At 48.6% G+C, this 26,165-nt stretch overlaps 1 protein-coding gene across 1 annotated transcript; it reads left to right on the top strand.

Moving 5' to 3' along the window:
* The first annotated feature begins 23,202 nt into the window (after window positions 1–23,202).
* Window positions 23,203–25,387, top strand: LOC109785004 (uncharacterized). Its single transcript, XM_020343617.3, has 3 exons — window positions 23,203–24,649; window positions 24,766–24,912; window positions 25,040–25,387. Exons 1-3 carry the CDS (start codon window positions 23,687–23,689, stop codon window positions 25,385–25,387), a joined length of 1,458 nt encoding a protein of 485 aa, XP_020199206.1. The 5' UTR covers window positions 23,203–23,686.
* Window positions 25,388–26,165: the final 778 nt, after the last annotated feature.

Raw genomic sequence — 26,165 nt, forward strand, 5'->3', positions numbered from 1 at the left:
GCGGAGCGAGCAATCCACTCTAGCCAGATCAGATTTGACCGGAGGGCCAACCACGGCCGCAGCTGACCAGACCACCAAAGCCCTCCATGCCGCCGCCGATCCGAGGTGTTGTAGCACCGCGGCCAGGTGCAGCAGCATCATCCACCGTCTGAGAGCGAGCCACCACCGGGGGCGCACTTCCGCTCGCCCGGGTGCCACGCGAAACCCATACGCGTGAGAAGGAGACACTGGTAGAAAATAGGCCTTTAGTCCCGGTTCGCAAAGGCCATTAATCCCGGCTGTGCAACCGGGACTAAATATGCGCGACTAAAGCCCCCCCCCCCCTTTAGTCGCGCCTCTTACGAACCGCGACTAAAGGCCCGTCCACGTGGGCGCCAGGAGTCCGTCGGGGCGGAGGACCTTTAGTCCCGGTTCTCGTGGCTAACCGGGACTAAAGGCCTCCTCCGCAGGTTTAGGGTTTTAGCCCCCCTAAACCTGGTTTCTTTTTAATTTGTAGTGTTTTATTTCTTTTATATTTTATTTTGTGTTTTATTTTAATTTTGATGAAGTTTCAGTACACATATTCTACGCTACTATATACATGCATATGAAATTTCAAACAAGAAGAATTCAAGAGGAATATATAATATATATTCAATCTCGGGTGATCATATACAACTTCGAACAAGTTTCCATACACAATTAGGATGGATGACCATATACAACTTCGACCAAGTTTCAATCTCGGGTATGCATATAAATTTCTTCATCCTCGGTATAGTGTTCTCCTTTAGGATTGATGACTTCCCTCAGGAAAAATCCTGCTAATTCATCTTGAATTGGTCGGAAGCGAGCTTCTGGACTAAGCCTCCTCCGCAAGTTATCCGTCGCCTTCCGCACGCTATCCGATGCCTTCCTCTTAGAGGTGTGTCTCCCACTACGGGAAACAGCTACTTTGCCGTCTGCCATGGCGGACGGCAAAGGCTCGAAAGGCGGACGGCAAAGACCTTTGCCGTCAGCCGCGGACGGCAAAAGGCTCTGGCAAAGAAGGCTACGGTAAACAGCTTCTTTGCCGTCTGCTTCCTGGCGGCGGACGGCAAAGGCTCTTTGCCGTCTGCGGCGGACGGCAAAGAGGGCGGACGGTAATATTTGCGCTGTCAGTCCGTTAAGTGGCTAGCGGCAGACCTTTGCCGTCCGCCGCAGACGGCAAAGAGCCTTTGGTCTTTGCCGTCCGCCTTATGATGTCATCTACACGTCACTAGATGCCAGGTTCTTTGCCGTCTGCCACTGTAGGCAAACTGCAGGTTCTTTGCCGTCCGCCACGGACGGCAAAGTCTTTGCCGTCTGCCACTGTAGGCAAACTGACCAAATGGGTCAGCTCCCAGGAAGCACAGTTGGCTGCCACGTGGCTTCTTTGCCGTCCGCGGCGGACGGCAAAGAGCTCTTTGCCGTCGGTGGCAGACGGCGAAGAGCCTGCATATTGTCTGTTTTTTCTGTTTTTTATTAAATCCCACAATTTGCAGCACATATCACATATATAAGTTTCATATCCAGCACATATCCAACACATATCTAGCACATAAGTTTCATATCACATATCACATCAGTTTCATCCATACACATTGTTCATACATAAGGAAGTTCCATCCATACACATTGTTCCATCCATATATATATTACAATGCAAAGTGTCATGAAGATAGCAAGCTAGATACAATGCAAAGTTTCATCAAAGGAAAAGCAAGCACTCCATCATAGCAAGCTAGCTTCCATCAAGTGAATGAAATCTGCAAAATGGTAAATAAGAAAGTTAGAAATAGGTGACTAGAACAAGAAGAAGACTAGAACAAGAAGTATATGTCATTTATGAGCTAACTTAGGTGAAATGGATCATATATGAGCTAACTAAGTTGAAATGGGTTGTTTATGAGCTAACTTAGTTGAAATGGATCATTTATGAGCTAACTTAGTTGGAATGGGTCGTTTATGAGCTAACTAAGGTGAAGGGCATCCTTTTTGAGCTAAGTAAGGTGAAATGGGTCATTTTGGAGCTAACCTAGTTGAAATGGATCGTTTTTGAGCTAACTTAGTTGAAATGGATCGTTTTTTAGGTAACTAAGGTGAAATGGGTCGTTTTTTAGCTCACTTAGGTCAAAAGGATCGTTTTTGAGCTAACTTAGTTGAAATGGATCGTTTATGAGCTAACTTTGTTGAAATGGATCATTTTTAGCTAATTTAGTTGAAATGGATCATTTTTTAGCTAACTTAGGTGAAATGGATCATTTAAGAGCTAATTTAGGTGAAATGGATCGTTTTTTTGCTCACTTAGGTCAAATGGATCGTTTATGAGCTAAATTAGTTGAAATGGATCGTTTATGAGATAACCTAGGTAAGATGGGTCATTTTGGAGTTAACGTAGGTGAAATGGGCCATTTTAAAGCTAACGTAGGTAAAATGGATCATTTAGGAGCTAATCTAGGTGAAATGGGTCATTTTTGAGCTAACTTGGATGAACTGCATCATTTATAAGCTAACCTAGGTAAAATGGGTCATTTTGGAGGAAAATAAGCTAACTCTAGGTCATTATGGTAAGCATATTGGAGGAAATAAAGCTAAGTCTAGGTCTTTATGCATTTGTCAAGCAAAACACTAGAGAAACTTACCGTGATCAGGGAGGTGTAGGACCGGGATGGCTAGTGCCGCTACCTGGAGAAGGATCGTGCGATGCGTTTCTGGAGTTAAGCTGCAACAAAGATCATTTCCAATGTCTCGTTAGCATTACGACACTCAAATGTTGAGACTACCAACTAATGTCCATTCAAACTAAACTCACCGTGCTCCCAGGAGCAATCACTGGCATCGGCGGAGCGGGCTGACCGGACTTCTCGCACACAGACTGCACATTTGGTTTTCAGAACAGAGTCATACTAGTTAGTAATGAGACTCAAATGTTAAGACTAGCAAGTAGTCTGCAGAAGAAACTTACCACAAGGAGCTCGTACATGGCCCTTGCCTGCATGTCATTCCGTGCCCTCTCCTCCTCCATCATCTTTCTCGTCCTCTCCTCCATCTCCCGCTGCCTCTCCGCCGCCTCCGCCAGAAGTTTCTCCGTTCTATCTCTCTCAGTCTGTATAGCAGCCTGCAACACCACTCACATGACCATTTGTAATCATTGATGGAAGCGCACACAATGTAATGGAGAAAGATAACTGAGTACGTATCACTAACCTTGATGGCGAGTTGCACTGGCCGTTCACGAGGCCTTATCTCAGGAGCGGAGCTCGACTGGCGCGCCTTGATCTCCGGGAGAGTGCTAGGACAACGGATAAGTCCATCTCCAATGGCTATGGAGCCATGGGACCTCCCGCCACCAAATATCATCACCAGCTCTGGATCAATGGGACCCTGGCTCGGGTTAAAGTCCTCCCCTTTCCTCGCCTTCCCCTCATCTCTATATCTCACGAGCTTGTTGTGGGAGGAGATGTTGGTGAAGTTGTTTGCATCATCGAGGTCAGACTGAGAGAAAGCCTTGACTTTCTTGTAAGAGCCAGTGTGGGCCATGGCATACAGGTCGTACACCTCTGGCACCTTATCCGCCTTATTGTGGCGTGCCTGAAAGAGAGAAGCAATGAAAGTTAGTAATTAAAGGGCTCAAGCTAGCATGATGAATGAATTGCATGAATCATGAAGCAAACCACATACCCAGTTGCGCCCGAACTGATATAAGTTGGAGCTGCCTTGATGGTGTGGCACACCTTCCATTTGGGCACGTTTGTCCTTGGCCTGGTTGTGGAGGGCTAGCCATTCTTGTGAGCACCACTCATCGACCAACACCTCCCAACAATCCATCCGATCCGCACACCATCTCGGAGGCGCCTAAGTTAGCAAATAGAAACTTGAGCGCTACGGCTAAGAATTACTAAATGAAGGAACTTAAGTAGAAGGCCTTAAGAATTACCTTCATGTACTGCTCCTTACTCAGGAACTTATCGCGGCACGCCAGCTTGGTCTTCTTGATACCACGCAAGGCGTAGTAGTCTCGAACAGCCTGCACCCGAGCCTCGTGCCGTAAGTTCTGGAGTAGGCGCTTGCAGACGTTCTCGATAACATTTGCGCAGTCCTCCTCGTATCCCTCCTCACACCTGTAGAATGTCTGCAATCAAATGAGACAATATTGATTAGTACAATTAATAACTAGCTAGTTGAAGATTTTGAAATGTGTAAAGGAGAAATTACCCAGAATGTCCTGATCACCATGTCTGCCCTCGTGTCGCACACAACACCGTCGATAATGACATCCGGCGGGGCCGGGGCAGCCACGTAGTGCTCCCAGCTCAACCCAAGCTCTGGAAGCCGACCCTCACCAGGCAACGTGACAAACCCCGGGAAGTTTTGCCGGCAAAGAACTCCAAGGACGGAGTTGGGCCGGCGGACACTATGATGGTGGTCCCAACCCCTGCAGCATGACAAGGCCAACGCATTAGTTATTTGAAGAAACGTGAATGCAGAAGGTACAAAAATTTTAAATGCACTTACGTACCTCTCCCCGTCAGGGAAGATCAACCACCTCTGCTCGCGGGTCGCCGGCACGGACGGGAGCCGTGTAGCACCACGCTGGTAGACGGTGCCACCCTCCTCCTCAAGATCAGTCGGCTCCCCGCCATCATCAGCATGGCCACTCGGCTCCTCGGGCTGATCCGGCCAGGTACCCCATCCAGACGTGTGCTCCTCCGCGGTCTCGTGGGCCGAAGGCCAGTCGACCCGAGGCTCGTGGGCCAAGACCCGTGGACCGGAGGCTCGTGGACCGGAGTCCGTGTAGCCTCCTCCTCGGACGAGTCCACCCTAGCAGTCACGTGCTCGGGTGAAACAGCTGGGGGTGGCGGCGAGGAAGGCGCCCTAGCAGTCACCCTACCTCCTCTCCCGCGACCACGTGCCCCACCTCCTCTCTTCCTACCTCGTCCCCTGCTGGGCACCGCGGTGGACGAAGAAGGGCCCGGCGGTGTGGACATACTGTCCAGCAACGCTCGGCGAAGAGGTACGTCTGGAATCGAAGACCTCAGACCACGCGCCGAGGAAGAAGGAGCCTTGGCGCGCTCCCGACCAGCGCCCACCATCTTTCAACACCTGCCATGACAAACAGTAAACGAAATTAGTACAACATAAAAAAAAGACCGACATGAATAATAATATGTGTATCACTTAAGTGTATCATCATCAAGTACAACATTAAAAAATTTAATACCTGACACTACTAATAATCTCGATCAGTATCATCAATAAATGCATAATCATCATCATCACTATAATCAATGACGGGCTCATAGGGTTCAGTGGCATCAACATGTGCAAGGCCACCTTGACGTAATCGGTCAAGCAATGACAGGTCATCCGCAGCAGTAACCTCTTCTTGTTCCGGCTCTTCTTGTTCCTCCTCTGGGGTGATGTCGGATTCACTGTCACTGTCTACCTCAATGTTTTGGGGTGAAGTATACCGGTTCTTGAAACGCTTTTTGGAAAGACGTGTCTCTTGGAAGAATTCTCCTTCATATGTGTCTGGGTTAATGTGAGGTTCATAATCCTCTTCCTTTGGGGGAGATAGTCTAGCACGTGGCGGCACTTCATAAACGACATCCCAACCTTTCAGATTTGGATTAGTTTGGCAGGCCCACGGTAGATAGAATACTTGGGTCGCCTGTTGAGCTGTAATATAGACATCAGGAACATCTAAATGGGTGCTTTGGTTGATTTCAACTAGCCCTATATGTTCATGAGTTCTTCTAGTCTCCTTCGGCTGAAACCAATAACATTTGAAGACTACGACATTCGGTGGGTTTTCACCATAGAATAGAAGTTCATAAATTGCTTCAACTCTCCCATAATACTCGGTACCTCCTTCGCCGATAGCAGATACACAACAATTTGTAGACTTTCAGTCGGCCATAGATAGCTCTTTGCCATAGGTACGAAAGCGATACCCGTTGATGTCGTATTTGTCAAATGAACGGACTTTATAGTCAAAACCATTAGCGACTTGTCTCAATTCGGCGTCCATAGACTCTGAATTAGCCTACAAGTTTAATATGAAAGGATTGTTGCATTACGCACAAATTAGCGAATGAAACCGGGATAGCCGCCTACAAATTAGCCTACAAGTCTAATAGAAATTACCGTTTGTTTGAACCAAGAGATGAAACCGGGATAGCCGCCACCTTGCTTTGCGAGAAGCTCATACTCTTCGACAGAATCCTTTTGGATCACCGCTCCATACGAGAATAAGGCGACGTATCGACTGTATGAAATATCCAGGAATAAGAGCAGTTCAAAGGAAATAGAAGTTGCGAAACTATGTACCGAGAACTTACTCGATGTACGGCCGCACTTCTATCAGGTTGTTGAAGATATACAACGAAATGGTCCGCCATTGTTCGTTATCCAAAGATACTGGATTTGAAACACTGGCTGGTGCGAGATTCCCTTTGAATAGGCTGAGGTTGGATCCACCCTTTTTAGGGTCGTCAGCATTGTACCGAGGCTTCGGATTATGCAAATGACGATTTTTGGCTTCGTAGTGTGCTGTCACGAAGTTTGCCGCCTCCTCAGTGATGAATGCCTCAGCCATCGATGCTTCAATTCTACGTTTATTTTTACATTTTTGTCGAAGCGTCTTCTGCATCCTCTCAGTTGGGTAGCACCAACGATTTTGCACGGGCCCCCCCAATCTTGCCTCGGTCGGGAGATGCAAAATCAAATGTTGCATTTCAGCCTCTGTCCTCTTTTCCCAATTGCCGCACCGTAAACAGGGGCACCAGGTTTTCCTCTGGCCATTTGCAAATGCGGCTCGCACAAAGCCCTTGGTTTTTGTGAACCATTCAGTGCTCCATTTGTTCTGACCAGTGTGACCGGTGTACATCCACGCACGATCACTCATCTTGACTTTCAGAGCTACTAGACACACAACAAATATATATATATAATTCACCATGTATGTATTCATCAGTTGATCTACTTTGTCAATTTTATTACGTCCATGCAACCTACACTCTAAGGGTGTCGTGTCGGGGGTCGGGGTGTCGTGTCGGGGTCGGGGTGGTGTGTCGGGGTCGGGGTGGTGTGTCGGTCTCGGGGTGCCGTGTCGGGGTCGGGGTCTCGGGGTCGGGGTGTCGGGTCGGGGTGCCGGTCGGGGTCGGGGTGCCGTGTCGATGTCGGGGTCGGGGTGTCGGGTCAGGCTCGGGGTCGGGGTGTCGGGGTCGGGGTCGGGGTCTCGGGGTCGGGGTGTCGGGGGTGTCGTGTCGGGGGTCGGGGTGTCGTGTCGGTGTCGGGGGTCGGGGTGCCGGGTCGGGGTCGGGGTGCCGTGTCGGTGTCGGGGTCGGGGTGTCGGGTCATGCTCGGGGTCGGGGTGTCGGGGTCGGGGTCGGGGTCGGGGTCGGGTTCTCGGGGTCGGGGTGTCGGGGGTGTCGAGTCGGGGGTCGGGGTGTCGTGTAGGTGTCGGGGTGCCGTGTCGGTGTCGGGGTGCCGTGTCGGGGTCGGGGTGCTGTTTCGGGGTCGGGGCTTCGGGGTGTCTCCTCCTCCTCCTCCTCCTCCTCTTCTTCTTCTTCTTCTTCTTCTTCTTCTTCTTCTTCTTTCTCCTCCTCCTCCTCCTCCTCCTCTTCTTCTTCTTCTTCTTCTTCTTCTTCTTCTCCTTCTCCTCCTCCTCCTCCTCCTCCTCCTCCTCCTCCTCCTCCTCTTCTTCTTCTTCTTCTTCTTCTTCTTCTTCTTCTTCTTCTTCTTTCTCCTCCTCCTCCTCCTCCTCCTCTTCTTCTTCTTCTTCTTCTTCTTCTTCTTCTTCTTCTTCTTCTTCTTCTTCTCCTTCTTCTCCTCCTCCTCCTCCTCCTCCTCCTCCTCCTCCTCCTCCTCTGTGGGGGCTCACTGTGGGGGAGGGCCGGGGCGGGGCCGGCGACGGAGGGCCGGGGCGGGGCCGGCGACGGAGGGCCGGGGCGGGGCCGGCGACGGAGGGCAGGGGCGGGGCCGGCGACGGAGGGCCCGGGCGGGGCGGTGGAGGAGGCGGGGCGGCGGGGGCCCGGCCGGCGGGGGGCCGGGGCGGGGCGGTGGAGGAGGCGGGGCGTCGGGGGGCCGGCCGGCGAGGGGCCGGGGCGGCGGGGGGGATGTGGGGCCGGGGCGGGGCAGTGGAGGAGGCGGCGGGGGGCCGTGGCGGCGGTGGGGCGCGGGGCGGCGGTGGGGCGCGGGGCGGCGGGGGGCCGGGGCGGGGGGGCGGCGGGGAGCCGGGGCGGCGGGGCGACGGGGCGGCGGGGGCGACGGGGCGGCGGCGCGCGGCGGGCGGCGGCGGGGTGGGAGGAGAAGGGCGAGGCGAGGACGAAGTGAGTAACGGGCGGGGGGTACCTGCCGTTAGGCAAGTGCCCTCTTTGCCGTCCGCCAGCCTTTGCCGTCCGCCTTTCTGCCTCTTTGCCGTCCGCTAGCGGACGGCAAAGAGGTGGGCCGTTAGGATTTTTCAAACGAGCGGGGGGTGGGGGCCACCACACTCTTTGCCGTCCGCTGGCAGACGGCAAAGAGCTGGCAGATGGCAAAGAGCTTCTTTGCCGTCAGCCTTTTCTTTGCCGTCTGTTTATGTGTAGCTGATGGCAAAGAGCTTCTTTGCCGTCAGCTAGCGGACGGCAAAGAGCTGGCAGATGGCAAATTAGCTGATTCCAGTAGTGTCCGGATGTTCTCACAAACATAGTATCCACATAGATTGGTCCCCGGTGGCTGCTTATCCACATTAACTAACCTTCTAAAATCTAGCTCATGTTTGAATTCACCGACAATTACTTCTGAGAACCGTCTCGAAACCCTACAGGGCAAAGAAAATTAAATGAACAATGGAGTTATTAGTTACTTGATATTAGGAAATGAACGAAAGAGACCGATCGATATAGAGCTCAAATGATTGAAAATAATTACTTTTGCAGCATTTTTCTCATGTCGGCCCAACGCTTTGAATCCGAATCGATAGAGTCCATGATTAGAACTCTGGAGGTGTGAAGTTCAATATTTAGCAGAATCAAGTGGAACATGCGGACACGTTACATGCACAGTCATGCGTAACTCATCGATTAGACATACCATGCATGGAGTAAACAAAAGAGAATGGGCACAAGAGAGAAACACTCACCCAAAATGGTAAGGAAATAGAATATGACTTTTGAGTTGATGCTTTCTAAGAAACTTGTACAAGTCTTTCTCCACGTCTTCGGGGTGATTTTGTAACACATGTCCATTAACGATATGTGGGTCAATGAACCCAACATCATGGATGTTTCTTATTTTGCATTCCCAAATCTTCAATCTGCATAATAGCGTATGCAACAATATAGTTAGGACAATATATATATATATAGTGCAGGCAATGAAGAACGAGATGAGGTAGAAATAAATCACTTACAGAACGTAGCAACTCAGGATAGATTTGTCGAGCTCGCGCAGATTGAACAGCTGGAACAATTCACTCATATGAACTTGTACAGAGTACCGTTTGGTGTGATGCTCCTCTGTAACATCCGCATAAACATATTCTTTGCCGGCCCATGTTATGAAATGCTTGTACCAACATAGCAGATTTCGCATTTGTGGTGCTAGACTCTTTTCCCGCGCAGGCTCGATGAGAGGCCCATTCTGCACATATTGTAATGCTATCTCACATACTGGCGCATCCTCAAGGTCTAACGAGGCACGAAGAGTCAAACCCATCTCGGACGCTTGTTTCATGGCACTTGCTACAGTCAATCCAAGTGCTGCCGCAGCTGCTATGATCTCGGGGTCCTCTTCCGGACCGGCTTTCACTATGAGCAGGGGGATCGATTGTTTATTCTGCATCCCGAGCTGGTCAACTTGTTTCCCGCTTTTTTTACTTTCTTCTTTCTCCTCCTTCAATATTTCTGCTTGCCTACGAAGTTCATGTCCATAGTCGTCAGGCATATTCAGCTCGGCTTGGGACGGTGTCGTCAAAAAATCCTTCATATCATGCCGAAAATACCGTGGCCAACTTGCTACGATCGTTGGTAATAAATGAAAACAAAGAAATAATACTCTTTCCTTGCAACTTCAAGTGAGTGTTACTGTCTTGTGCATATTCGGTTTCCCTTATTAGTCCAGGTTATAGTAATGTAATTGATGACTTATGCATGCGTGCGCAGCTTCCACTATATTCTCCTAGAGATTAAGCTTGAGCAAGGAGTAGTAACCGTCTTAGACTCGAGACGAAAAGATCCCCAGGACTATGCGGACATGACTCAAATGCTCGAGAAGTAAGTTAAATCGACCATTATCCACCATATCAGCAACTTTGTTCATTTCCTGATATCAAGTAATTGTTTTCTTTGTTTGGCAGGATTTGGAGAGAATTCACCAAAAAAGCGGGGGGACTGCCGAAGAAGCTGCAATTTAGACACTCGAAAGTATGTACTATAGTAGCATGTTCCGCGCATCTCCTAGTGATTCAAGCACTAGTTTCATCAATACCATTTAGCATGCTTGCTTATCAGTTTGATTGACCTCTATTTCTTGTAAAGTGGTTGTGGCAGGAACAAGGGAATGATTTCTGTAGATACTACGTTTGCGAGTCCATCCGCCACACGACCTGTGAGCGGGGCAACTCTGACGAACAATATGAAGTGCGTAAGCAATAATATTCACAATTTTATTTTATTACCATCATTTGTGTTGAGTTTCATTTATTCATATATATATATGTATTGACCCCCTTCTTCAAATTAGATCTTTCGGATGCGGGATGAACTCCTAGCACCAGATCGTATGCGAGCAATTCAAGAGGAATTGGCGGCATTCTTCCTTGACCACGTGATCGCTGAAAACGGAGAATACTATGTGGACACTGTGTTCATATATAGTTAGGAGATTATATTGTAAGAGATAATTATTGTATATATGTAGCCGATAGTGTCGGATAGAAATACGAGAACATGTTGTTCGACCAATCTCTCGGAGAAGGAGAGGTGGTCGATATCACTTCTCTCTGTATGCATATGTTCATGATGATCTTCTGTTTCCTTCATTTGCTTACTAGCTAGCGTGTCTAGTCCTCTCTATACGTATATAGTACGTAGCATCGACCAAGCACGGAGATAAGAGAGGACACTTCTCTCTATTAATTAGCTAGTTAACACAATATATGAAACACCTAAATTAACCCCCCAAAACCCCCAACCCCCCCCCCTTAAAAAAAACAAAAACCCCAGCCCCTGAAATGCTGACGTGTAGATGCCTATTGGTCCCAGTTAGTGCCACCAACCGGGACAAAAGGCCCTCCTGCCAGGGCTCGCCGCACCGGCCACATGGAGGCCCATCTGTCCCGGTTCGTGTAAGAACCGGGACTAAAGGGCTAGGGCATTAGTAATGACCCTTTAGTCCCGGTTCAAAAACCGGGACAAAATGCCCTTACCAACCGGGACAGATGACCCTTTTTCTACTAGTGGGATTTCCTTCTTAATTCTTGCTTGATTAGATTGATACATCTCCTCTCTTTATATAGAGAGGTTTACTTGACTCCCAAACAAGGCTTTACTTGACCGCTAAGCAAGCGACCCTTATCTCCAATTAACCCTAAGACTAACGGGCTATACCGCAAGCCCAGGCCCATTACGTACTCTAACACTACACCCCACCTGGACATGCAGCTTGTCCTCGAGCTACAGCCTAACCAACTTATAACCATGACTCGATGCAACACAAACCTAACACCTAAAAACAAGCCTTTTACATCTCGGCTTGTTTTATTACTCTCAACTGAAATGGACAGGGACGCTTTACTTTGGACTCCTTAACAAAAAGTGGACACCATCCGGGTGCGGCGGCTGCCACGGCAGCCACGGCGGTGCGGTGGCGGCAATGGGCGGTGCAGCCGGGTGCGGCCCGTAGGACCCGGCCAAGAACAGGCGGATCTCCTGGACCGCCTGGGTTAGGTCCCGCAGCGCCCCGGACATCTCCTCCGGGGTGAGGACGGCGGGGGCGGGCGCGACGGAGGACAGCGGGAGAGACGGGTTGGGCGGCGGTGAAGACATGATCGAACCAAAGCTAGCTGATACCAAATTGTTATGGCGCTGCTAGAAGGAGGGCGCGAGTGGGCCGACCGGGGGCCTTTTTGCCCATGGCCGGGCAAGAGGGAAGGGATTTCCTTCTTAATTCTTGCTTGATTAGATTGATACATCTCCTCTCTTTATATAGAGAGGTTTACTTGACTCCCAAGCAAGGCTTTACTTGACCCCTAAGCAAGCGACCCTTATCTCTAATTAACCCTAAGACTAACGGGCTATACCGCCAGCCCAGGCCCATTACGTACTCTAACATATGTGCCCATCTTAAAAAATTCTACATTCTAGAATTTTCCCTCCCAAGCTTAATTTGATCGAACATCTCTAAATTCATCTCACAGAAGAGGTATAAAACTCATGATCAGATGATGAGGGCAGGTCTAGAGCTAGTGGTCTATGATGTAATGTGTATTTAATTAGTGCCTACATGCCAAATTTTGTTGCTACTGCAGTTCTGAATTGCATATGTTTTCTGCAACTCTAGGAATTTGGGTCAGACCCAGCTATACATTTATCACTTGTTCTTTTCTAAGAATATATGGAACCAATTTGTTTAGTCTGACCTATCTCTCCTTGATTTTGATGTTGTTACTAGAACCGCCATGAATGCTCAGTATATAAATGTAGATGTTTATATGCTGGCTGGGTGCTCTAGTATTACTGTTTGAGAGGTTCATAGTGCTGCAATAACTCTTGGCAGAGCATGGCCAAGCTTGCATATAACTAGATTTTTTACCTCCAAGTTCCTACCATAGAGGTACCAAATCTGTGGGTGTAGTTTGATTGTTTCGGGAGTTTTGTGGCATTGACAGTGTTTTGCTTGTTATATATATGTCAAATTTTTTATTAATCAGGCCCAAAAAATTCATATTAAGCAAATAACTATTCTGTGTACTTCTATTTTACTCAGTTTACAGTACTCCAAAGTTAGCTTGTCTTGAGGATGGATGTATGCAGAGGCCTGGGGGAATCCTCCTTTTCGAAAAAAAAGTCTGTCTTGAGGAACCACGAAATCTGAAAGTGTTTGAAAGCCCCAACTTTTGTGTCCAGCTGGCTTGAGAAGCAACACATGCATGCCACCTCAAGATTATTCTGAATCTGAACTTATACAATTTGGACCAGTTCTCACTCATCTTTGTGCGTCCATCCATGCTTATTCAGTTGGTCTTTGTCTGTCAGATAGAAAAATCTTTTTACTGAGCATGCTGCCGATAAAAAAATCCAAACTCTGGATTGGATCGATGAAACAACTTGAAACTAGATAGACTAAGACTAAAATCACTTGATCTTTACATGGCCAATAGCTTGTTTTCTTTACTGTTGCATATGGTTCTGTTTCTTTACTTGGTCAAGCAAGCACCAAGAACACTGAGAAAAGATTGTGTATGAATTTCTTCAAAAGCATTCAACATAGGAAGGTTAATCTGTGAACATGTTTTATTATTTTGGCCTGGCAAGCCGCTGCAAAAAAAGTTCACCATCCATAGTTTCAATCAAAGAGATAAAATTTATTTACATTCTTATTAACCACATCTTGTTAGGTGTTATGACCGGCATATACTACAGCCCAGGCAGTTAGGGGCCTGGCCCAGTTATCTTATCATTATTAGGGGCTTAGCCCAGTTATCATATTTCGAGATTATATAAACTCATGTAAGGACCCGTTTTGAGATTAAGCAGAAGCAATCATATTTGCTCGGCTTCCTGAAGGAAGCCGGGAGACCTAACCCTAGCCGCCGCCTCCTGCGCCCTCTCTCTCTCGCGACGGCACCCCAGCGCCGGTGACCTCGCCTTCCTCCATACCAAGCCCACTTCCACCCCTACAACCTACGAGATAGACCTGGTAGGATCCCAGATCCTATCAATCTGGTATCAGGTGTCTCAGGCTCGATCATGTCCGCGCAACATCCCACCATCACGGGGCCGCAGCAGCTCCCGTGGCAGCCGCCAACACTGGCGACCTCTGTCGCATCCATCATGCCGCTGCCGCAACAGCAGCAGCCGCCGCCGCCACTGGCGATCTTGGGGCCGGGCCTTCCGTCAACGGCGCCCGGGGTGCCCATCCACCAGGTCCGTTTCCCCCCATCACCATCTCCGCTACCGGCCTGGCTCGCCGCGTCCATTGACCCGGTCTACACGATGGCCTCAGGACAGCCGCACGTGCTGTCACCGCCGGCGCCGCCCCAGACCATGCAGTTTGGCGTGTCCTCGGATGCCGCGGGTCCCTACGATGGTGTCGACGGGCCCCTTCTCCATGGCGGTACTCTACAGCCCGCACACTCGGCACCGTCGCCCTCGCTGTTCCGCGCAAATGACACATACCCGCCCGTCGTCCACGCCCAGCCACCGCCGAGATTCTCCAAGCTGGAGTTGGCGACCTACGACGGCACCGTCGGCCCCCTTAATTGGCTCAACCAATGCGACCAATTTTTCATCGGCCAGCGCGCGCTCGCGTCCGACCGCACCTGGATCGCCTCCTATCATCTATGAGGCGCCGCCCAGACGTGGTATTACACCCTCGAGCAGGACGAGGGCGACATGCCACCATGGGAGCGTTTTCGCGATTTGTGCCTCTTGCGCTTTGTTCCGCCTGTACACGGGAGCCGTCTGGCGGAGCTTGGGCGCCTTCTGTTCCTCACCATAGTGCAAGACTTCGCCGGGCCGCTTCCAGGCAGTGGGGTGCCACGCCCCCGGCGTTTTGGCTCGTCAACGGGCTGAGCTCTTCGTCGGCGGCCTACCGGACCACATCCGCGTGGACGTGGAGATGCGCGGGCCACAGGACCTCCAGACGGCCATGTATTACGCCCGCGTGTTCGAGCGCCGCGTGGTGGCCATCTAGCCGGCGTCACCGCCCCGGGCCGCGCGGCCGCCACCCTGGCCGGAAGTTACCGCGCAGGGTCGGCCTGCTCAGGCTTCCGCGGCGCCCCTCGCCGCGACTGCGGCGCCCCTTCCGCCGGCTCACCCCGGTCGAGCAACTCGAGCGTCGCCACCAAGGGTTGTGCTTCAACTGCGACGAGCCCTACGTGCCCGGCCACGTCTGCCCGCGACTCTTCTACCTGGAGCTGCTTACCCGCCGGAGGTTGTGGATCAGGGGACAGCGTCAAATGGCGTGAAGGAGGTGTAGGTGAACCACCACGACCACCACCACCGCCACCACCACCACCACCACCACCATCGGAGGGGGGTGGACTTGTTAGCCTTGGCGCCTCGCCTGGAAACACTATGTACTTCTTTTTCCATAGAATGATCTGGCGCTTGACATCTCCAAGTCTTCTCTCCCCTTCGGGTGTAGCTTTGTCAATCTCCAGGTCCTCAAACTCTTGGACTATGTCTTCCACCGTGACACGAGCATAGCCATATGCAATGGGGTTGTTGTGGTGGAGTGCTCCAGGTGTACTGGGTAAAGCACTGCCGGTAGCTACCTTCGTGGAAACGTTCCCCACGGGATAATGCAGATCACATTCTTTCATCTCCTTTACATCATCCACGGGGTAGTGAGGCTCCGGTGCACGAATCTCGATCGTCGGTGCATTAGCACCAGGCGGGGCATCCGTGGAAGCCACGCTGCTTCTGCGCTGCTGGCTTCCGCGATCCGCTTCATGATCTTCATGCGGCCCTGCAGCCGATTTTTCTTTTACTAGTTCATGCACGGTCTACTTCAACTCATGGAGTTCCGATGCAAACTTCGCCAAAATATCTGCATCCCGGTCCGTCTTTCTCTTACGGCTTCTGTAACAGTACGGGTCATTGTCCTGGGAAAACCCTACTTTCCACGGAATTCTGCCTTTGCCTCGTACATGTCCTGCGTGTTCATCATTCCCGAGGGTTGTTGTCAGTGCGTCTTGCTCTCTGTTGAACTTGATCAAGCCCTCTTGAGCTTGGGTCATTGCGTCAATAAGGGCTTGGGTGGGAGCAAACTTTTTCTTCCGGTGAACACACACCCCTGTCTCCGGGTCTAGCGATCCCCCATACCCGTACCACCAGCTTTTGGCCCTTGGGTCCCATCCCTCTGTACCTATAGGGATTCCTCGCACCCTCAGGTCCTCCTCCATCTTCTGCCACTTAGGCTCCGAAAGGCGGTATCCTCCTGGCCCCATAATATGATTGTACTTTTTCTTACTCGCATTATCCTTATTTTTTTTGATATTTCCTTGAAATGCTCCGATTTCTTTTGCCTCACAAATTCTGGCCAATCATCTTTCAGTTTCTCATGTTGTCCATTGAAATCCGGAGTCTTGCCCTTGTTGACATAGTCACGGGTTAAATTTTTCTTGAAGTTCCGGAATGCTTCGGCCATCTTCTGAAGAGCGAACTCTTTAACTAGCCTCCTCCTCACATGTCCACCCGAAACCTCGTTACCGAATTCATCAACTTTGTTGTATTCCGGAGGTAGAATGAAATGTTCCATAAGCTTTCTCCAGCAATCCTTTTTCGTTCTCTTATCGACAAAACTGAAACCAAGACGTGCCTTCTTTGGCTCCTTCCATTCCTGGACGGTGATCGGGACGTTGTCTCTAACAACGGCTCCACATTGGTTGATAAACTTTGAGGTGTGCTGTAGGGGCTTGCCGGTTTCACTAACAAAATCAATGGTATATGTTTCTCCTGTTTTCATCGCCTTGGATTTGCCACGCTTTGTCGTACTCGATCCGGCCGAGGGCTAAAAAAAGAAAGAGAGTCGTGCGCGTTAATACATATGTATTCACATTTCAGTAAGTTTGTATCACGAGAGGCTCAATGTATATATATACTTCGCCGGAGGTGGTTGCTACTTGCAATTCGAGATCGTCGTTTGTTGACGGTTGACCTCCGTCGACAATGTCCGTTCCTTCACCTTCTTGATCATCGACAATGTCTGTTCCAGCGTCAAGGTTCAGAAAAGAAGAGACTACATCCTCTTCTTGCTCATCTTCTGAGCCCGACACATAAGGAATCTCGTTGTTTATGATGCCCATTAAATAGCGTTCAGCCTCCGGATCCCTAAGCGGCTCGGCTCTATCGTCCGCCATATGTCACTCCTGCATGTAGTAAAAATTAATTAAGTATAAAGGAATTAAAAAATAAGATTAAGGGGACATAGAGGAGGAGCAGCGACGGTTGAATGATTAAGAGCTATTAATTTTTGCTTTCATTTCAGCCATTTTTGGAAAACAACAAAAACAGAAATACTTTAGATGTCAAACTGCATGTATAAGGTTGAAAACATGTGCCAAATGTTTCACTGAACATTTTGAGGTATTAAACATAATTTTTGGATAATTATTTAATTAGTTATGCCATTTTCTTTTTCCTTTTCTTTTATGACCAGAACAGAAAATTGATGTTTTTTTGGTCAAATTTATACAATTATTCCCAAATAAAATACCATTGTGTACATTTTGTTAAGACAAAATTTTAGAGCTCAAGTTTGCTCAATTTGAGTTAACAGAATTCAAGTTATGAATTTTGCAAGTTTCCATTTTTAGTTCCCTTTTCTGTATTTAATTATTTAGTGCAAACATTATTGCAGAAGCATGTTGAACTTTTTCTATAAACAGAAACTGCTCAAGTTCCTGAATGTATAGAAATTTGAATCACTCAAATTGGAGAATTTATGAATTAGTTATGGATTTATGAATCTATAAACAGAAACTGCTCAAGTCCCTTTCTCTCTCTCTGCTCTCTCTCTCTCTCGCTCGCTGACGGGTGGGCCCCACAACCCCGAGCGCTCTCCTTCTCTCTCTCTCTCTGCTCTCTTGCTCAATTTTTAGTTTGCCCACGTGGCGGTGACCACCAGCACGGGCACGCACGGCGGCGCCGTTTCCGCACGCGCGCGAGGCTGGCAAGCCGCGCATCCAGTACGCGGCGACGAGGAGGACGGCAGGCGGCGGCGGGCGAGAAGGCGGGAGGCGGGCGAGAAGACGACGGCGGCGGTCCCCTCTTCTTCTAGGCACGCGAGGAGGACGGCAGGCGGCGGCGGGCACCTACCGGAGACGAGGGCGGCGCGGAGAAGACGAGGGCGGCGGCGCGGAGAAGACGAGGGCGGCGCCGCGGAGAAGACGAGGTCCTGGATGCGTTTGGTCCTTAGCGCGGAGAAGACGAGGGCCGCGGAGAATATATAGGGCAAGCCTTTAGTCGCGGTTGGGGACACCAACCGTGACTAAAGGTACCCTTTAGTCGCGGTTGGTGTCCCCAACCGTGACTAAAGGTACCCTTTAGTCGCGGTTGGTGTCCCCAACCGGGACTAAAGGGGTACCTTTAGTCGCGGTTGGTGTCACGAACCGCGACTAAAGGTTTTTTCGCGCCGTTTTCGTTCCCGCGCGGAAAGAGCCTTTAGTCGCGGTTCGTGTCACGAACCGCGAATAAAGGTCCTTTTTCAAATACTTTTCATTTTAAAATCTTAAAAATACAAATAATATATCAAAAAATTCAGAAAAATAAAACTAATTCATTTTAAAATCTTAAAAATAGAAATAATATATCAAAAAATTCAAAAAAATAAAACTAATTCATTTGAAAATCTTAAAAATACAAATAATATATCAAAAAATTCAGAAAAATAAAACTAATTCATTTGAAAATCTTAAAAATACAAATAATATATCAAAAAATAAAACTAATTCATTTGAAAATCTTAAAAATACAAATAATATATCAAAAAATTCAGAAAAATAAAACTAATTCATTTTAAAATCTTAAAAATACAAATAATATATCAAAAAATCCAGAAAAATAAAACTAATTCATTTTAAAAATTCAGATCCTCGATACCTTGAAGGTTTGACAAAAGGTTTGATACATCATTCAGTTCATCGACCAAATACAAATCATCCGGATTCGCCATCATACGTCCTGCCGTGCATTTGGTATGCATATATGCACTCAGTAGCCACGGCAGGGCTGTATGATGGCGATACCGATTGTTTTGTTCTACATCCTTGATCCCTTGAAGGTTTGACAAAAGGTTTGATACATCATTCAGTTCATCGACCAAATACAAATCATCCGGATTCGCCATCGTACGTTTTAATTCACATGATCCATTCAACAAAGTTTGGTACAATAAATTATTGCACATAAATTCTTCCCTTGTGTCCCTGCTTGCTTACGATTGTGCCGTATCCATGGAGCATCCTCATCATTTAACTTAATGCTTGGGTCAGTGTTCACTTTGAAGGGCGGAATTTCACCAAACATATTATAATCTTCTGACATGTCTGTCTTCACTCCCACGATGTTTCTTTTCCCTGAAAGAATAATGTGGCGCTTTGGATCATCGCATGATGTACTGATCATTTTCTTATCTTTCCGTTTCCTCGGTTTGCTACTCATGTCCTTCAAATAAAAAACCTGAGCGACATCTTTGGCAAGGACGAATGGTTCGTCAAGGTAACCAAGATTGTTGAAATCCACCATTGTCATTCCGTATTGCTCGTCCACCTTTACCCCACCTCCTGTTAGCTTGAACCATTTGCACCGGAACAAAGGGACCTTAAAGGAGGGTCCATAGTCAAGTTCCCATATCTCCTCTATGTAACCATAATATGTGACCTTTTGCCCATTCTCGGTTGCTGCATCAAAGCGGACACCACTGTTTTGTTTGGTGCTCTTTTTATCTTGGGCGATGGTGTAAAATGTATTCCCATTTATCTCGTACCCTTGGAAAGTCGTTATAGTCGAAGATGGTGTCTTGGCCAACATGTACAGCTGATCTCCAACATCATTGTCATTCATTAAATGTTTTCACAACCAACTGCCGAAAGTCTCCATGTGGGCCTTTCTAATCCAGGATTCAGGCTTCCCCGGGTTGTCCGAGCGTAAAATATTCTTGTGTTGCTCGAAGTACGGAGCCACCAAGCTGGAATTTTGCAGAACTGTGTGGTGTGCTTTAGTCATAGAATGACCGTCCATACATATCGTTGATTTCCTTCCGATCGTGCCTTTTCCACTTAGTCTCCCCTCGTGTCGCGATTGAGGAATACCAATCGGCTTAAGGTCAGGAACATAGTCAATACAGAACTCAATTACCTCCTCATTTCCATAGCCCTTGACGATGCTTCCTTCTGGCCTAGCACGGTTACGAACATATTTCTTTAATACTCCCATGAACCTCTCAAAGGGGAACATATTGTGTAGAAATACAGGACCGAGAATGGAAATCTCTTCGACTAGGTGGAGCAGGAGGTGCGTCATAATATCGAAGAAGGATGGTGGGAACACCAACTCGAAACTGACAAGGCATTGGACCACATCGTTCTGTAACCGTGGTAGATCTTCTGGATTGATTACCTTCAGAGATTGCATTGAGGAATGCACATAGCTTCACAATGGCTACTCGAACATTTTCCGGTAGGAGCCCCCTCAAAGAAATCGGAAGCAATTGCGTCATAATCACGTGGCAGTCGTGAGACTTCAGGTTTTGGAACTTTTTGTCCGCCATGTTTATTATTCCCTTTATATTCGACGAGAAGCCAGACGGGACCTTCATACTGCTCAGGCATTCAAAAAAAATGACCTTCTCTTCTTTGGTAAGAGCGTAGCTGGCACGACCTTGAAACCATTCCGGATGCCGGTCATCTGGGTCTTTCAAAAGTTGCTGGTCCTGCCGTGCTTCCTTTGTATCATTTGTCTTCCCATACACGCCCAAGAAGCTTAGCAGGTTCACGCAAATATTCTTCGTAACATGCATCACGTCGATTGCAGAGCGGACATCTAGGACTTTCCAATATTGTAGCTCCCAAAATATAGATTTCTTCTTCCACATGGGTGCGTGCCCGTCAACTCCCCACGAAACTGATTGTCCGCCAGGACCCTTTCCAAAGATGACTTTCAAATCCTTGACCATATCAAATATCTCAGCACCAGTACGTTCCGCAGGCTTCGGCCGGTGATCTGCCTTGCCGTTGAAATGCTTGCCTTTCTTTCTTATGTTATGATTTCGGGGAAGAAATCGACGATGACCCAGGTACACGTTCTTCTTACAATTACCCAAACATACACTTTCAGTCTCATGTAAGCAGTGCGTGCATGCATTGTATCCCTTATTTGTCTGTCCCGAAAGGTTACTGAGAGCAGGCCAATCGTTGATGGTTACAAAAAGCAACGCTCGTAGGTCAAATTCCTCTTCTTTGTGCTCATCCCAGACACGTACACCAGGTCTGCCCCACAACTGTAAAAGTTCATCAACTAATGGCCTTAGGTACACATCGATGTCGTTGCCGGGTTGCTTTGGACCTTGGATGAGCACTGGCATCATAATGAACTTCCGCTTCATGCACAACCAAGGAGGAAGGTTGTAGATGCATAGAGTCACGGGCCAGGTGCTATGGCTGGAGCTCTGCTCGCCAAACGGATTAATGCCATCAGTACTTAGACCAAATCTTATGTTCCTTGCGTCAGCTGCAAAATCTTTGAACTCTCTGTCGATCTTTCTCCATTGCGTTCCATCAGCGGGGTGTCTCAACTCCCCATCGGACTTACGGTCCTCTTTGTGCCATCGCAACAACTTGGCATGCTCTTTGTTCTTGAACAGACGTTTCAACCGTGGTATTATAGGAGCATACCACATCACCTTGGCGGGAACCCTCTTCCTGGGTTTCTCGCCCTCAACATCGTCACCAGGGTCATCGCCTCTGATCTTATAACGCAATGCAGTGCATACAGGGCATTCATTCAAATTCTCGTATTCACCGCGGTAGAGGATGCAGTCGTTAATGCATGCATGTATCTTCAGAACCTCTAAACCTAGAGGGCAGACAACCTTCTTTGCTTCGTACGTACTGGCGGACAACTCGTTATTCTTCGGAAACATATTCTTCAACATTTTCAGCAAATTTTCAAATGATGAGTCAGCTACACCTTCCCGTGCCTTCCATTTTAGCAAATCCAGTGTGCAGCCCAGCTTTTTCAGACTATTATCGCATCCTGGGTACAGCGACTTTTTGTGATCCTCTAACATGCGATCCAAATTCTCCCTCTCCTTGTCAGTTTCGCAGCGTCTCCGTGCATCAGCAATGGTCCGACCAAGATCATCAGCGGGCTCATCATGTGCCTCTTCTTCACCTTCACCTAACCCTTCCCCACCTTCAGCATCATCCTCCATGAAAGTATCACCGAAATGATCATGATAGTTGTCATCGATATCATCCCCTTCTTCATCTTCTTCCATTCTAACCCCTCTTTCTTCATGCTTGGTCCAACAATTATAGCTTCGCACGAAACCGTGCCGAAGCATGTGCATGTGAACGTCTCTTGAGGAGGAGTAACCCTTCTGATTCTTACAGACAGCACATGGACAGATAATAAAACCTCGCTGCTCGTTCGCATTTGCCACTACGAGGAAATCTTTCAAACTCGTAGTGAACTCGCCGGAGAGTCGGGTACCGTACATCCATTGCCGATTCATCTGCATTATTATTATATAAAGTATATAATTAACCATCATGTATTTGTTAAACTAACTAGCTAGAAATAATACAAATTAAACAATGAACTACACACATGCATATTTTATCAATGACACATGAAAGGTTCAAGTTGCTAACCGCGATCGCGGAGGAAAAATAAATGAGAAAGCTCAAGTGTGGCTCGGACACTTCATATCATGTTTGTTTCATGCTCTCGGGCATTTCATCGAACACCTTGTGTGCATAGGAGGAACCAAAAGCAAACCCACCACCCCCCTTCTGAATATTGTGAATAGAAGTGGCACCAATTGTGGCTAAGTGAAGTGAGCTGAGTCCTATATAGGGATGGGCCTTTAGTCCCGGTTGGCCTGGCCAACCGCGACTAAAGGCCTTCGGGCCAGCCTGAGGACCTTTAGTCCCGGTTGGCCAGGCCAACCGGGACTAAAGCCCCTCCCGTCCGCCAGCTGTCAACCGAGCGCGCTGGGCCCAGATAGTTGGTCGCGGTCTCCTCCCGAACCGCGACTAAAGACCCTTTTGGTCGCGGTTCGATTATTTTGGGGACTAATGGGGACGTATGGAAGCCTCTTTTTCTACTAATGAGAGGCTCCTCCGCCACCCCCGTCACAGCGGCGGAGGGGAGGGATGTGAGGAAGGGAGGAAGCAGCGGGCGGCGGCGTTGCTGTGTGGCGGCGGGGGCGCTAGGTTAGATCACTTGGTCGCCTGCCTGGTTCCAGTTCAGAATTGGAGTTGTGTTTTTTTTTTGAGGGAGGAGTTGTGTTAGTTGAATCTAGGCACAAAATACAAAGGAGGGTTCAATAACAAGGACGGAGATAGTAGCTACGAGGATGGATGGAGCACCACGAGGAAGGGAGTTGCCACCGGTGTCAAAGAGTGGGGACGCGAGCTGGGCCGTCGACGAACGACGCGAGCGACTGGAACAACGGCCGCGGCTTTGAGATTCGGGTTTGCCAGCTGGCGCACATGGTAGAGGGTCTTCAGATTGGGTATGTACGACCCTGGTCGTATACGATTTTTCCCATGAGAAAAATCAGGAATCCAACACGCCGGTTGGTTGAACTAATTTTTTTTAGGGAAGTTGGTTGAATTAATTGACAGGTCGAGCCGGACTTAATCTGTTATTAGGAGTCCACCAAAATCCTTCTCCGCCGCCGTACATATTACCAGAGGCAGAGGAGAAGGGCTCCAGGACGGGACGAGACGATCGAGGAGGGTTTTGCATCGATGGAGTTGCGATCGGGCCGCCGCCTCACCTCTCTGCCGCCGCGCAACAAGTCATCGCCGTCCAACATCGATATCGGCCAGGATGAGGACATGATCAGCACGCTTCCCGACCACCTCCTCCTCGGAATCCTCGAACGCCTCCACCTGCGTGAGGCGCTCCGTATCGGCGCCGCCTCCACGCGCTGGCGCCACCTCCCACACCAGCTCTCGCACCTAGAGCTCGGGGTCGACCAGTTCCATGGCGCCACGCCGGTCGAGATCATGGACGCGTTCACGGGCGCGGTACGGAGGTTGCTCTCCGTGTCTCCTCCTCCGTGCCCCGCCTGCAGTCGTGCTATCAAGACCCTCGTCCTACGCTTCTACATGTTGGACCCTCTGCAACTGAGCTCCATCAGCGGCGGCGTTGAGGACGTCGTCAGCCGCGGCGAGACCGAATGGCTCGAGTTTTATATATTACCGCCGGTCTCGACCACCGACGACACCACTCAGCTGCTCGCCAAGATGGGGCAGGCGGAGCGGTTCATGTCCTTCTCCCGTGCCTGCCCCGTCGCCTTCCGGTGGCTCACCAGGCTAACCCTCGAGAACCTAGCGTTTGGAGAGGATGACGTCGCAGGCCTTATTAAAGCTTGTGATAAGCTCAAGCACCTCATCCTGAAATCTTGCAGACTGGTTGATCATCACTCCGCACTCAAGATCGACACGCCGTGCTCCGGGCTCCAGGAGCTTCGGTTCATTGACTTTGCTTGCACATGTATCGAGCTCATCTCCGTCCCCAAGCTAAGAGAAATATGGTGCTGGTCTTGGCCCTGCGAGAGCCCTCCGGTGCACTTCGGCCACGTTCCCCAACTTCTTGAAGTGAACCTCGGTTCACGTGCTGGGGTGTGGCAGGCGCCATTTGCGCTAAGCGAATGCTTGAGTGCCACGAATCTGTCAAGATTGTATCTCAATTTTGGTTGCGAAATGGTACGTTTATTTCAATACTCCACATGAACTTCTCTTCGCATCTAGTAGTACATATCATATTTCTTCTTAGTACCTACTAATTGTAGTTGTCTATTGTGTTCTTGCTTTTGCTGCAGATTTGGATTCAACCAGAACATCCTAAGCACCTCACTACAATATTCAGAAACCTGACCGAGGTGTATCTTTACTATATCTTTCCTGAGTGCGATCTGAACTGGACCATGTTTCTCGTCGAAGCTGCACCTGCCCTACTGAATTTTACAGTAAGCTTCACCTTGAACATAAATACTGGTATTGCTGGTTTCATTTCATTTTTAACCTTATATGTAACTTCAATTGTTTCTACATTATTCTGTAATATGTGTTTATCTTCTGTGTGCATGCATGAAGTTGCTTCGAAATCAACATCCATGTGTCAAACCGTCTGCACACAGTGCCCAGAAGACCAACATGTTGTGGGAACCATCCAAGGATTGGAAGCACCTGAACTTGAAGTTACTGGTGATGGCAGGGTTCGAGGAGGAAGACAAGGTGACAAACTATCTAAGGCTGTTCATGGAACGAGCCGTGGGCTTGAAGAGAATCGAGCTGCGTGGTAAACACCCTTGTGATAAGTGCAATGCCATGGACCTTGAACTTGAGTCCACAAGATCCCTTGTTGACAAAGCTAGCAGGTATCGGATTAAGGAGCGACTCACACATGAATTCTCCTTGTCTGTCAAGATAACAATATGTTGATTGTCAAAGAATTATAACAATCTCTTAAAATAAGTGCTCACGGCTGCTACTAGAACGACGATTGTGCCTAGTCAGTTGTTATTTTTGGTTAGTTTTGGATATTGGTGGTGAGAAAAACTTATGGGTAATATATTTAAACACTGCTTTAAAATGCCTACTGTATTGGATCTACGCACCTATTTTTAAAAATTTTACTTTGGAAACCTGGAATGCTTGCATCCTAATGAATGTGGAGTTGGGAGAGCAATTCCAGTGGAGTCCGTCAGGGTGACCCGAGGGCCGGTCCTGGGCGAACCTATAACCCAGGGCCCTTTGACATAAACATCAATAATAACCAATGTATTTATTTATATATGAAATCTTACTATAGTAAACACTTTGAAGTGCATAAAAAAGAATGTTCATATATGAAATATGGACATAACTTCGGGTGATGTGCAGTCTCCTCTTGGTGACTCAGCCTCTAAACCTCTCGACGTGGTAGTGTGCGGAACGGCGATGGGAAATCTTGGAGTCTAGAGATTAAACAACATGCATAGGTCTGGCCGCACGGTCGGAGTAGCATAATGAGAATGGGGCTAACATTTTTTTCCAAAAATAAAACAACGGCCAAGATTTGATGGTTTATCAATCATGATTGTGCGGTAAGTGTAATTTGCAAATATGTACCAGGAAAAGAAATCAATGATACCTCACACTGTCTTCAGAACTATGAGTCAGTCAAATGTCCACCTACTCAAAGCCTAGTTGTGATCTTCCTTGATAAAATCCAGAAAAG

This window comes from Aegilops tauschii, chromosome 5 (assembly GCF_002575655.3).
Source record: "Aegilops tauschii subsp. strangulata cultivar AL8/78 chromosome 5, Aet v6.0, whole genome shotgun sequence".
In the NCBI taxonomy this organism is placed as follows: Eukaryota; Viridiplantae; Streptophyta; class Magnoliopsida; order Poales; family Poaceae; genus Aegilops; species Aegilops tauschii.

Excerpts from the sequence above, each read along its gene's own strand:
- LOC109785004 (XM_020343617.3), top strand. The coding sequence starts at position 23,687 with ATGGAGTTGCGATCGGGCCGCCGCCTCACCTCTCTGCCGCCGCGCAAC. Across the intron at positions 24,650-24,765 it reads TCAATTTTGGTTGCGAAATG|ATTTGGATTCAACCAGAACA; the intron begins GTACGTTTATTT and ends CTTTTGCTGCAG. Across the intron at positions 24,913-25,039 it reads CTGCCCTACTGAATTTTACA|TTGCTTCGAAATCAACATCC; the intron begins GTAAGCTTCACC and ends GCATGCATGAAG.